Source organism: Trichosurus vulpecula, chromosome 2 (assembly GCF_011100635.1).
Source record: "Trichosurus vulpecula isolate mTriVul1 chromosome 2, mTriVul1.pri, whole genome shotgun sequence".
Lineage (NCBI taxonomy): Eukaryota > Metazoa > Chordata > Mammalia > Diprotodontia > Phalangeridae > Trichosurus > Trichosurus vulpecula.
The window spans coordinates 32,315,240-32,328,270 of NC_050574.1; the positions used below are offsets into that span (position 1 = coordinate 32,315,240).

The window sequence follows — 13,031 nt, forward strand, 5'->3', positions numbered from 1 at the left end:
CTTCAACTATAAAATGTGGACAACAGCTTACTTCACACAGCTGAGCTAACACGTGAAAAGCACTTTGCAAATCTTGATGTGACACAGCCGTGCCAGCTGGTCTGAGGATGCCCAGTCGGACGTCAGATGCCCAGGGGGCCACTCCATACCTGACCTCGACTGCAGGGGGGGGAAGTCAGCCCAGCCCTTGAGAAAGGCTCAACAGGACCTCCAGAACCCCCCCCACCCAGGGTGGCCTCCCACGAGAACTCCTGGGTGCCTCGGGTGACCAGAGCCTGGGAGCCTGTGACAAGGAAGCTACCAGGGCACTGCTGCAGGTTTTTGGAGTGGGCTAGAGGTGTCACAGCTTAGTGTGTCCTACCCACCTTTGGTCTGGCTGTTTGTTTAAATGGGCCAAGCAACGCCATGCCTGACTGCCCCTAAAATGACTTGGCCTCAACTCAGGACTTAACCCCCACCAGAGACCTTCTTCCTTCTCCCTCAGCCCATCCCCAAGTCCAGGAGGGACCTGAAAAAAGCCTAAGCAGAATGTCTGGCAGGCAGGAGGGGGGGCAGCGCTTTAGGGGCACAGCCCCTAAAGATAAGGGAACACACCTCCCTGCTCCTGGCATGGGGGAGGCTCCCATCTGCCAGCGCAGGGCGGCACCTGTCTGGGCCACCAAGGGCTAAATGACGTGCCCAGGAGGTGTCAGAGGTGACTTGAACCTGGCTCCCGCTGACTCTAAGTCTTAGACAGCAGAGGCGCTCAGCAGCCTGTCCTTTCCTCAGGAAGGAGCCTGCATGAGCCAGGAGACAAAGGATCCCTGGGACCCCAACCCTAAATCCCCAGAAATCTCTGGGGTACTGCGAATATATGCTGGTGCTTCTGTGAACCTTCCCAGTGGCTCTCTTAAATAAAGCATGACCATGATGCCCTTTGTGTGTGGATGGGAACGTTGGCGGTTATTTCTGGGGAAGCAAGACCTTCCCCCAGGAACACATCGAGGCCCCTAGTGGGCTCTCTCCCCCTCTCACGTGACCCCCAGTGAGCCCATCAGCCCTGGCCAGGCCCCGGCCTAGTCGGACAAAATCCCATTTGGGAGTGAGGATGCAGAACCCTGAGAGTGGGGAGGACAGCCCTGGGGCCCTCTCTGGGTGGGCTTTCAGGGACCTGTATACCTGAGCTTGGAGATCAAACGTCAGCATGGAGAAGCAGAGGTTGAGCATGAAGTACTGAGCCTGCAGGCTCTCCAGGGCCCCGCCCACTCGGAAGGCCATCATGCCCTGGGTCCGGATGAGGATCACAGCACAGATCACATCAAAGAAGCCCACCAACAGGATCACGATGAACCGGGCCTGGCCAGGGAGAGACAAAGGAGCCCAGCTGCCTGCACGGTCAGCAGACCCTACCCGACAACTGCCCTGCTGGGGTGGGGTAGCAGAGGAGCTGGGGGCTCACCTTTGCAGGCCTTACAGTACCCCCCATTCCAGCCAAATGGTACCACACCACTCTGTCGCCATGCTTGTGGGTGGGTGGCCCCAGAGGTGTGACTAAGAATTCTTGCTCTTAGGACAACCTGGATAAGACGACCGGGTGAGGGGAGTAGGAAATTAAGCCTGGGTCAGGCACATTCCCAGTCAAGTGATGGACAACGACTGACTAATGGGATGCCTGTGTCCCAGCCTCTCAAGGGCAAGACACATCCCTTCTCTCAGTGGGGCAGGCCACCCCTAGCCAGGCACAGGGAGGGAGGGGTGATGGGAAAGGGCTGGGACCCAGCAAGGGAGGGATGGCAGTGGGAAGGGCTGAGTCCCACAGAGTGGACAGTGGGAGATTGTGCCACGGCCCTGGGCGGCAGCCCCATCATCTGGCCCCCATGCCTGGAATGTTCTCTCTCCTTGCCTCCCCACCTCAGCTCAGCCTTTGCCTCCCATACAAAGCCTTGCCTGATTCCCTCTGTTGTGAATTCAAAGGGACTTTCCACATCAGGAACAAGCCTTTCCTTCCTGCAATGCCCTCATATTTACTTTTCTGCAGGTCCGTGCCCTTTGGAACCCAGGGCCTGAACCTCCTACTGAGCTGCCTGTCTTTAGAATGGGAGCGCCTTGGGCGAGGGGCTGTCTCTGCTTTTCTCCCTGGGTCCCTGGCACTTGGGAGGGTGATTTTCCTTCATTCACTGGCTTGCTTCTGTCTTCCTGCTCCAGGGCCTGGCCAGGTGCCAGCCCATACCTGCCTCTTGATAAAAATGCTTGCTCATTGTTGTGTACAAGCTGGGTTTGGTTGACTGGAATGGAGGATGATGAGTCAAGAAAGTGGCGAGGACCTTGGTGTAAGAAACTGGAGGAGGCAGGGCTGGGCTGGCTCAGAGGTCCTGGGGGCCAGGCTGGCCAGCCAGGGCTAGCCTCCAGGGAGTTAGCTTCAAATACAGGGCTGAGCCAGGCTTGTGGGACAAAAGGGAGGGCAGGGTCCTGGCCCAGGAGACAAGGAAACCAGCATGTGGGACCTCCTGGGCAGAGAGTGGGGCACTGAGCCAGGAGGAAGTGGCGATGCCTGGACCGTGTTCTTTCCAAGGGAGAGCTTGTCCGAGCTTAGTCAACTGGGATAAAGCTCTGAGGCCAACTGGGGCCGCTGAGGGGGAGCCACAGGACAGGCACCTGTGATTCAGGCCTCGCAAGCCCGAGAGGTCATCATCCCATGTCCTGGGGAGGAGTCCCAGGCAAAATGTGGTACAGCCTGGTGATAAGGACCCTGGGGTCTCAGAGCTGAGCTTCCCTCACTAGTGGAGATGGTGTAACTGCACTCTCAGGGTCAGAAAAACTTCTGAGGCTTACCTCAATCAACGCCTACTGTGCCAAGCACAGTGCAGGGCCTGGGAACAGAGAGAAAGGAGTTCCTGCCCTCAAGAGGCTTACATTATCCTGGAAGGGTGATAGCAGCAGGGGGAGAAAGCTGACGGTCTGCCCATTTTCACATACAGTGAGTGTCCACTGAGGTTCCCAGACCTAGGGCTGGACAGGCCCTCAAAGGGCATCCAGTTTGGCCTCCTCATGTCACATACCAGGAGACTGAGGTAGACTGAAAGGGCAGTCTGCCTCTAGGGAGCACTCGTTCCCCGCTGGGGAAGATGCAGGAACTGGGACCCAGCCTCCTCTGCCTATGTGGGGCTAGGCCGAGGAATGGGCTGCCTTCAAAAGGGGTGAGGCCCCTGTCCTCAGAGGTGTTCAAGGCAAGGTTGCTGGAGCGGGAACTCCTCCGTGCATGGGCTGGACTAAAAGCCGCTACGGCCAACCCGTCTCTCAAGTTCTGTGGTTCTGGGTGCGCAGGCAATGTGTTGGTCTGGCTGGTGATTCCAGACATCCAAAATCTTAAAAGACACCGGAAGAAATCTGAAAGATTCATCTCAAGGTCTTTTCATCAGTCTGCACAGGGTCAGCCACGTTAGCCACACCTCACTTTGGGGTGGGGGTTGGCAGGTTGGCCCTTGTCCAGCGTCCAGCACTATGCCCTGCACTCTGGGGGCTGCTTGGGAGGTGGATGCTCACTGAAACGAGCATCCATGGAGGTGCCGGAGGCTGGAGGGCCCTCCCACCAGGGCTCCCTGTCCGAGAGGCATGGCCCCCTCCCAAGGGTTCCCAGGAGATAGGAGGAGGGGCTATCAGCATCACCCTCCAGGAGAATGTAAGTCCCTTGAGGGCAGGAAGGGTTTCAGCGACCATGCTTTTTAGTCCCCTCTACTCTGGCTGAGGAGGGCCGCCTCCTGAGGAAGACCCAGAGCCAACCCGGGCCAACATGGGCTAAGAGGGGGGAGTTCTTGGTCTCTTCTCTCTGCGAGGGGCCCCTGTCAATGTTGGCCTGTGATGATGGTGGCGTGAGGGTTTTAGGGCACACTGGGACATTGGAGGGCCTTTCTGAGCAAGAGCTCCACAAGTCGGCTGGGGGGGGCGGGGCGGGCACAGGCTGAGCCCCTCCCTCAGTCCCTGTCAAAGGGCCTCCTCCACACCAGGCGCTTGGATCCAAAGCCAGAAGTAAAACAGCCCTTGCCCTCACGGAGGCCCAAGATCAGGAAAAGCACCACCCGGCTGAGCCATGACAAGGACAAGAGTTTCAAGAAACAACAAAGCTGAGTCACTGGCAAACAGCGCCAGCATCTGAGCGGCAGGGGCGCCGCCCCACCACGAGGGCAGTCAGCGGGAAGACCCGCACTCTGGCCCGCCGCTCCAGGCCGGGGCTGGCCAGTCCTCACCCTCTGGGCCGCAGGGCTCGGCTATGGAAGGGGATCGACAGAAAGCAGAAAGGAGTGCGCACGCTCACCAGGATGACAGGGTCTTCCCTCGCAGGCTTCTCCCCCGCAGTCAGCACGATAAAGTTTACCAGGGATCGCAACATCACCAGCAAGATGGAGAGGATGAACACGATGAGCTCCTGGCGATTCTCCTGAAGGATTCCTCTGGTCACATAATAAATGCAGAACACTGCGCGAGACAAATGAAGAGAGAGACGTGGGTCCAGCCCCCGCAAGACACCTGCACCTAGAGACGACCTCGAGGGTAAAGACCGCTGGAGCCTGGAGCCTGATGAACTCCTTCGGAGACACAAAGCCTCAGCCCTAAGGGGCACTCAGAGGTCATCTAAGTCTCACTTCTCATCTAGTTCAGAAACCTCAACCAGGATTCACTTTCAGTGGCAGGAACGTCACTACTTTGCCAGGCAGCTGATTCTGTGGTTGGGACATGTCTGAATGTCCTTCACAAGCTGGCTCCCACCCATGTTTCCAAACATCTTTCCCATCACTTTCTCCTCATATGCTTGACTCTCCAGCCAGCTGGAGAGTCCATCTCCCACCTCCACATCTTTGCACAGGTGGTCCCCTATGCCAGGTATGACAGCACCATCCACTCCAAGGTTCAGCTCAAGGGTCTACAGGATGCCTTTCCTGATTCCTCCAGCTGTTTGTGTTCCCCCCCCCCACCCTGCATATTACCTTGCCCCCAAAGTCCATGGGAGTGTCAAACCTATCATCATCAGAAACATTATTTTATCAGAAGAAATGACAATAAAGAGGCAAAATTAATTTACTTATTCAATGCCACACCAAGCACACTACCAAAGGATTCTTTTATAGAACTAGAAAAAAAACAGTAACAAAATTCATATGGAGGAAAAAAAGGGCAAGGATCTCAAGAGAAATAAGGAACAGAAAAGGGAACAAAAGAGGCTGGACAGTGCCAGATCTCGAACCTCGCCTCAGTTAGGATTAAGCCGCCCTGGTACTGGCTGAAGAAAGGGACTAATCAAAGGAACAAATTAGGTAGATGACAGACAGACAGATGGACAGGCATCGATTAAACACCCCAGGCCCCAGCCACGAGGTAGGCTCATTGTTTGACAAAACTTCTGGCAGCATGGAAAAAGTCAGATCTAGTGCCAAAAGGAGAGGACCGGCCCCTGCACCTGAGGCTTAGCCAAGTGCCCGGCACTCTGTAGGCATTTAACCCACGTTTACTGATTGCTAAGGACTTGGGGAGCTTCCATCTGATTTGGAGCTGACCACTCATCCCTGCCACTGTCCCTGATAGAACAGGAGCTCCTTGACGGCAGGACTGCCTAGCTTTTAAAAAATATTTCTATTTATATTCGCAGCATGTACTCTGTGCTTTGCACACAGTAGGTATTTAATCAGAGTCTTATTCCTTGGTTCAATTCCTTTGTAGACATGTGGCTTGCACTTGCTTCTCTTGCTGATTCTCCCCAGTAGACTGTAAGCTTCTCGAGGGCAGGGACCATTTCATTTTTGTCTCCCCCGTGCCTCATGCAGTTCCTGGCTCATAGTGGGTACCTCATAAGTCTGTGCTAACTTGAATTGGAAGGCGTGTGTGGTGAGTGGACAGCAGGACCAGAAGCCGCGGAAGCCTGGATCTGAGTCTTGCCTTGGTAGGCTGGTAAACTCTATGACTCTGCACCCCTCAGCCACATCTTCCACGCCCACCCACCAGTCTTCTTCCCCAGTCTCTCCCAGGACAATCTGCACACCCTCCGCTAGCCCAGATCCCCACCCCAGCTCCAGCTTCTCAGTGTCACAGCCCTCATCTAGTGGCTTTCCAGAGTCCCTGGGCTTTGTCTGGTTTCCTCCTGGGCTGGGTGAGGTCCAGGGCAGAGGACCATGGGGCATCATCTGAGATTGGAGCTACAGAAGGGAGCTGACAGATGTCCCTAGAGAAGACATTGTTCACTTGGGTCAGGCAGCAGAGAGCTCAGGGCTCCTGGGGTATCCTAGAAGGAAGGATGCCCATGAGTACAACAGAGGAGGCCCAGGCTGCCTCACTCAGCAAATTCCCCATGGACTCTGGCACAAGGAAAGGGGAGCCAATCTGTATTGCAGGGGTCTCTCTCTGGGTTATCTCAATGATGGTACAAGTGTCATCTTCCAGGGAAAAGACAGTCAGTCATTACCCTAGTGTCAAGGAACAGTGCCTGAGTGACTTCTGGTAATTAGGTAAATAATCCAGGAAAGGCATTGAGAGCTTACTCCAGGGCGTGGTCCTCCTCCTGGCTCCTCCCCACCCAGCGGGGGACACACCCTATTCTTGAGAAGCTGAGATTTCCCAGGGGAGATAGCATGAAACGTATTTACCTCATCTTATGACTGAAGGATAAAGAAAGCCTTCACCCGACCTTGGGTTCACTGGCCTGCCTAGGCTTCCCAAGTCCCTTTCCCATAAAAGAAACTGGCAAAGAAGCCTCGTTGGTTAACTTGTCCAGAATTTCAGTATATTTCCAAACCACAGCCCAAGCTTCACAAGGAGGTGAGCCAAGATCACAACTATTTTCAGGGACAAAGCTAACACATAAAGGAATCGCCTGCCCCTGGCAGCCAGTGCCTCCCCTGGCCCTTGCCCACCCAAACTGGCCTTCCACCATCAGCTGCCCAGAAGGAAACAGAACAGGCCTGTGGGTCTGACTCCAGGAGGAAAGTGAGTGCCTGAGGTCTGAGCTCCTTGTGCCCCTCTGCCCACAAAAGTCTCCCATTCTCCTCAGGCCAAACTGTCTGCCTCGGGAGAACGCCAGGCCCTTCCATCACCACCGGAGCAGTCCCCACAGCAGACGCCTCATGCTCCTGCATCTCCCGCTCATGCCAGCTGCCAGGATGCAGGCTCTGTCACTTTCCTCTCTTATTTATCTCCCTTAGGGAAGATGGCTATTTCTCTGAGTCACAAAGATGCCCAAGATTCACAAGGACAAGCAGTGACTCGGAACAGCCTTCCCTTCTCACTGTCCAGCCATGTCGAAAGGAACCCCATGACCTCCCACTTCTGAGAAAGGCAGCCTGGGCAGATGCCTATATGCCAGGCCCAGTTGGCCAGCCTCAAGTGTCGTTACCAGATGGCAGTCCCGCATTTATTTCATGTTAATAATGAAGAAGCCAGAGTCAAGGTCATCTCTCCCTCTCAAGAGAGAGCTAACTGGAACGATTCTCAGGATGGGGGTCGTGAAGGGTTTCTCCTCTCCATCAGGTCACAGTCTCCCTTAATGAAGAGGTATCTGCAGAAACACCATCTCTGCTGGTTCTAGGCTAGGCCAGGCCTCCCTGTGGGGCCAAGGCCCATGGCAGGGGGAGCCTCCCTCTGCTCTGTTACTTTTAGAAATGGGTTTGGTGGTCCTCGATCTCATCTTCCCTCCAGTGCACAGCACTGGGCTGGCCCCCTGAACAAATGTTTACTGACCTGACATGACTCAGTCCATCAATCGATAGGTATTGATAAGGGCCCACTCTGTGCCACACACTGTGCCAGGCCCTGAGGGGGCAAAGACAAAACGCTTTCCCTGCCCTCCAAGAACTCAATAGGGCAGAGAACACATCTGTCACAAGAGACATGAAGAAGGTAATCTGGGGGGGGGGCACCCAGGAAAAGGCCTTCTGCAGAGGGTGAAGCTGGAGCCGAGTCTGGGACGAAGCCAGGGACTCCAAGAGGCAGAGGTAGAGGGGGACAACGTCTGCCCTCAAAGCAGTGAGAGAAAGGCAAACCACAGAGACGGAGAGAGACAGCCCAGGATGCAAGGAGGAACAGTGGTATTAGGAAAGGTGGAAAACATGGAAGGAAGGAAGGGAGGAGGGAAGGAGGGAAGGAAGGAAGGAAAGGAGGGAGGGAAGGAGGGAAAAGGGAGAGGCGAAAGAGTAGGGAGGGCAGGGAAGGGGAGAGGAAGAGGGAGGGAATGGAAGGAGGAGGAGGGGGGGGAGGAAGGGGAGAGGATGGGGGCGGGGCTGAGATGGCAGTGGGGAGGATGGAAGGGGAAAGGTAGTGGCCTTCATGGCATCTCCCAGGAAGGGCGTGAAGGGCCAGCTCTCTGCTCTGCCCAAGGCAGTCTGAGAGTCTCTGTCCAGTTTTCAGGAGGCCTCATCACTACAGCCTCCAGACAATCAATTCACCCTCCGTGGCCTCCCCTCTGGGGCAGTTTCTCTCTCTCATGGCAGCAGGGTTCACAGCCAGTCCCCCTTGTTGGGGCCCCAGGTTCCTCACCCACAGCACAAGAAGGTTGCACCATCCTGCCAAGGTCTCTTCAAGGGCTAAGAAGTTGTATTTTCTTTATGCTTTGTGGGGAGCCTACATCCCAAGTAGGAACCCCAAATCCTCCCTATGTTTAAGGTTTTAGAACCTAGAACTCCAGCATGGTCTAGATGGGAGCCCATCGAATTCGTTGACCAAATGAGGGATCCAACTTCCCTGGGGAGGGATGGTCCCATCCCCGAGGCGATTCACCTCACTTTGAGCCAACTAGCATTGACCAAGAAGTTCCTGTGTGCCCTGGGCATGGGGGCTGCTTCCCCAGCAGGCCTCTGGCTCGCACACACCCACCTGAGACCCCATGGCAGGGCCTGGCACATCCTCAGCACTGGAGGGAACAATGGCTCCCATGGTCAGGGCAGGCTGGCACAGTCCATCAATAAACATTTATTAAGTGCCTGCTATGTGCAAGGCACTGTGCTAAACACTGGGAACACAGTCCATGCCCTCAGGGAGCTCACAATCTCGTGTGGAGATTAAGAGAAGAATGTGGTCCCTGAGCCAGGGATGAGGACGGCAGGAGGACAGACTCTGGTACCACAGGAATTTCAGATTGCTACTCATCAGAGAAATTATCACTGAGAACTCAAGTGAAATATGGAAGGGGGAAAGAGGACATCTGACATGTTGGGGTAAATGAGACAAGCAGAATGAACGTGCCCCCCCCGCCCAGCCCCCGGGCTCAGTCCCAGCACCAGAGACCCCTCCCAGCTCAGAGCGCACCCTCTTACCAACGCTGATAAGCTGAATGAGAGAGACAGTGAAGTTCTCATCCGACTTTTGCACTAGGGTCTTTATGGTTAACCCGATGATGCTCAGGAGAGACACCAGCGTGATGCAGAAATAGACCTTGACTGGACAGGACAATTCTGACCATGGCTTTATCTGCAAAGAGAGATGGCATTTACCAGCGTGCAAGGCTGGCAGAGCATGCAGGGTGCTGGCCCTCAGGCCTGCCTCTGACACACACCAGCTGGGCAGTCATGGCATGGCTCTGGCCTCAGTTTCCCCATCTGTCCAATTGTGGAGCTAGGATCCTGGGTCAGTCACCTCATACCCCGACTAGCTATATGAGCTGCCCCCACGGAGCCCATGTTATGGGGAGAGAGGGGGAACATGTACATACAGGGAGCAAAGATTTGCAAAATACCGAGAAGTGAAGTGTGTGGAGGGAACAGCACCAGCAGCTGGGGGGATCAAGAAAGGGCTCATGTGTCCAGCGGTCCTTGAAGGGAACAGGGAGTGCCGTGTAGACACGGCAGAGCCTGAGCAACTCACTGAGACCGGAGGCGAAGGGCACGTCAGGGGAACAGAAAGAAGCCCAGTTTGGCCAGGCCACGAGTGCAAGAAGGGAAGTCGTGGCTATGAGCTTAGAGAGGCAGGTGGAAGCCAGGGCCCACAGGAGACTTCTGGAGTTTACCGAGGCACATGGTCGGACCTTCCCCCCAGGAAATCATCCAAGACAGTGGTCTTTCCCACCATGAACTGATTTTTAAAAATAGTGTAATAACTGTATTCTGATCTAATTGGTTTCCTTTGTAATCCTCTCTTTTATTTTATGGATTTAACAACATTATTCTGAGAAGGGTCCCCAGGTTCTACCAAACACTCCCAGAGGGGTCCAGGACAAAAAATGGCTCTGAGACTATGGGTTACAACAAATTACTCTGCACAGATAGAGGCAGATCTGAATAACTGGAGGAGTATTAACTGCTAGTGAGAAGGCTGGGCCAAGATAACAGCAATACCAATTCTGCCTAAATTAGTTTGTTTACTAGTGCCGTGCCAATCATACCACCAAAAATCACTTTCTATAGGGCTAGGGAAAAATATTCACAGTTATCTAAAGGAAGAGGAGATTAAGAATCTCAAGGGCAATAACAGACAAAGGCAGGAAGGAGGCAGGCCTGGGAGGACCAGACCTCAGACTGCAGTGTAAATCAGCGAGCCGGTCCTGGCTAAGAACAGAGAGGTCAATCAGCAGAACTAATCTGGTACTAAATATACAGAAGCAAACAAGCACAAGAAACCAAGTGTTTGCTAAACACCAAGATCCCAGCAGCGGGGCTACTCCCTCTTTGACTAAAACCCTCAGGACAAGTGGGGAGCAGTCTGGCAGAAAGAAGGCATAGACCAGCATCTCCCAGCCCCTACCAAGAGAAGAGGTGATGTCACAAACCGATCAGGGGAGCAAGAAGAAATTACCTGTCAGATCTATGGAGGAGGAAAGGTTACTGACCAAACAAGGGATAGAGCGATCTAGAAGGAAAAACGGACAATTCTGATGACACAAAATTTAAAAAAAAACAAAAAACTTTTTGCTCAAACAAAACCAATGAAGCTAAAATTAGAAGACAAGCGGGTAAATGGAGAAAATCCTTGCAACAAGTTTGCCTGATAAAGATCTCTTTTCTAAGACATACAGGGAACTCACTCAAATTTATAAGAATAAGAGCCATCGTCAACTGATAAACGTCAAAAGATAAGAACAGGCAGTTTTCTGAGGAAGAAATCAAAGTTCTCGAAATTCATAAGGAAAAATGTTCCGCATCATTCATAATTAAGAGATGTTCATTTCCCTACCCTGTTACTTTCCTGGACTTCATGATCTCCATAAACTCATCCTTCAAGCAAAATGACTCTGAATCTCACACTTCCTCAGCACTCTCTGCCCGAGGAGAGAGTGGGCAGCCGGGAGCTGTTCCCAGATCCTCAGTTTGAGGAGGGCACCCAGAGAATTCTCCTCATCGTTCCCAGCCACGCTGCTTTCCTGCACTTCATCATCTCCTCAAGATGAAAGATGAAATCAGCTTTGCAGCCCTCCCGGGCTTGGATCACTTCCCCCCCCACCCAGCCACAGGGCTTTATCATGCCCCACTTCTGTCTTCTCCCATTAGACTGTGAGCTCTTTGAGGGCAAGGACTGTCTTGTGCCTTTCTTTGTATTCCTGATGCTTAGCACAGTGCCTGGCACACAGTAGGCACTTAATAAACGTTTAGTGGCTCATATGTTAATTAAAACAACTCTGGGGTCCCTACTCATCCCTACTAGATTGGCTAAGATGAGAGATGGTGGAGGGGCTGTGGGAAAACAGGCACATTAATGCACTGTTGGTGGAGCTCTGAAGATTTGGAACTATACCCACAAAGCTATTAAACTGTGCATTCCCTTTGAGATTCTGTTACTAGGTCTATACCCCAAAGAGATCAAAGAAAGATGAGAAGGACCCATATGTATAAAAAATATTTGCAGCAGCAATTTTCAAGGCAGCAAAGATTTGAAAACTGAGGGGATGCCCATCTACTGGAGAACGGCTAAACAATTGTGGCATATGAATGGGGTGGATACTACTGTCCTCTAGGCAATGATGGGAAGGATGGTTCCAGAAAAACCTGGGAAGACTCAGATGAGCCAATGCAGAGCGAAGGGAGCTGAGCCCGGAGAACATTTTCTACAACAACAACATTGTAAAGACAAACAATTTGGAAAGACTTCAGAATTCTGATCAACACGAGGATTACCCACAATGCCAGAGGACTCATGATGAAACATGCTGCCCAGCCTTCTGGCAGAGAGGTAGCAGACTCCAGGTTACAGGTTGAGACACACATTTTCTTTGGATGTGATCACTGGGAGAATTGGTTTTGCTTGACTATACATGTTTGTGAGAGGGGTTTTATTATTCTTTTTCAGTTGGGGGAAAAAGGGAAGTGGGAGGGAGCAAAGGGAGATTTTGGTTAACTGAAAAAATAAAATTTAACTTAAAAAAAAAGTAGCATTGAAGAAGGAAATTGCCACACTGGGAAGTTTAAACAAACAAACAAACAAAATAGGCAAAATCCAATCTAAGTATTGAAGGGAGACCAGCCTGAAGCAGGAGCTCCTGGGATGAGTCTGGAACAAGCTCCTAAGGGGACAGTAGTATTCATCCAATCCACTTCAGCAAACATTTATTAAGCACCTAGTATATATGCAAGGCAGGAGACAGCAGGGAAATGATGTATCAGGAGCAGGCCTTGGTTCAAGTCTTGCCTCTGCACCGTTCTGGCTATGGGGCCCGGGAGAGGGCACTCTGGGGCCCTCGCAGAACAGACGCTGCTACACACAAGCGAAGGGACTCCCTCCACACCAACAAGATCACAGGTCTGGTCTAACGTTCTAAGCCAGAATGTGCCCAGTGCTGGGAACACAAACAGAAGTGGTGCCTGCCCTCGGAAGCTTCCATTCCACAGCCACAGACACACGCACAGATGGAGTAAATCCAAAGCGATCCCGGCAGGAGGGAGCATTCCCGGGCGAGGGAGCTCAGGACCACTAAAAGGACTGGGCCTGTCTGGGTGGGAGAAGAGAAGAGGGCAGGAGGGGGGAGATTTCCTGCTGGTCGGCCCCAGAGGGCAGACCTAAGAACAAGGAGGATGGGGGCTCCGGTCCCTGACAAGCAGAGTTGTCTCCCCCGCCCTGGGGGGGCCTTTCATCAGAGGCCGCAGGTC

General features: G+C 53.2%; 1 protein-coding gene across 4 annotated transcripts in view; it reads right to left on the reverse strand.

Moving 5' to 3' along the window:
* The window catches only part of LOC118838765, a 36,278-nt gene that overhangs the window by 18,159 nt on the left and 5,088 nt on the right, over positions 1–13,031 (reverse strand). For all 4 annotated transcript variants that reach the window (XM_036746124.1, XM_036746126.1, XM_036746127.1 and 1 more), the window contains exons 3-5: positions 9,273–9,426; positions 4,292–4,452; positions 1,159–1,335 (exon numbers count right to left, since the gene is read on the reverse strand). In XM_036746124.1, the coding sequence (XP_036602019.1) occupies positions 1,159–1,335; positions 4,292–4,452; positions 9,273–9,426 (492 nt within the window). The remainder of the gene's footprint in view (positions 1–1,158; positions 1,336–4,291; positions 4,453–9,272; positions 9,427–13,031) is intronic.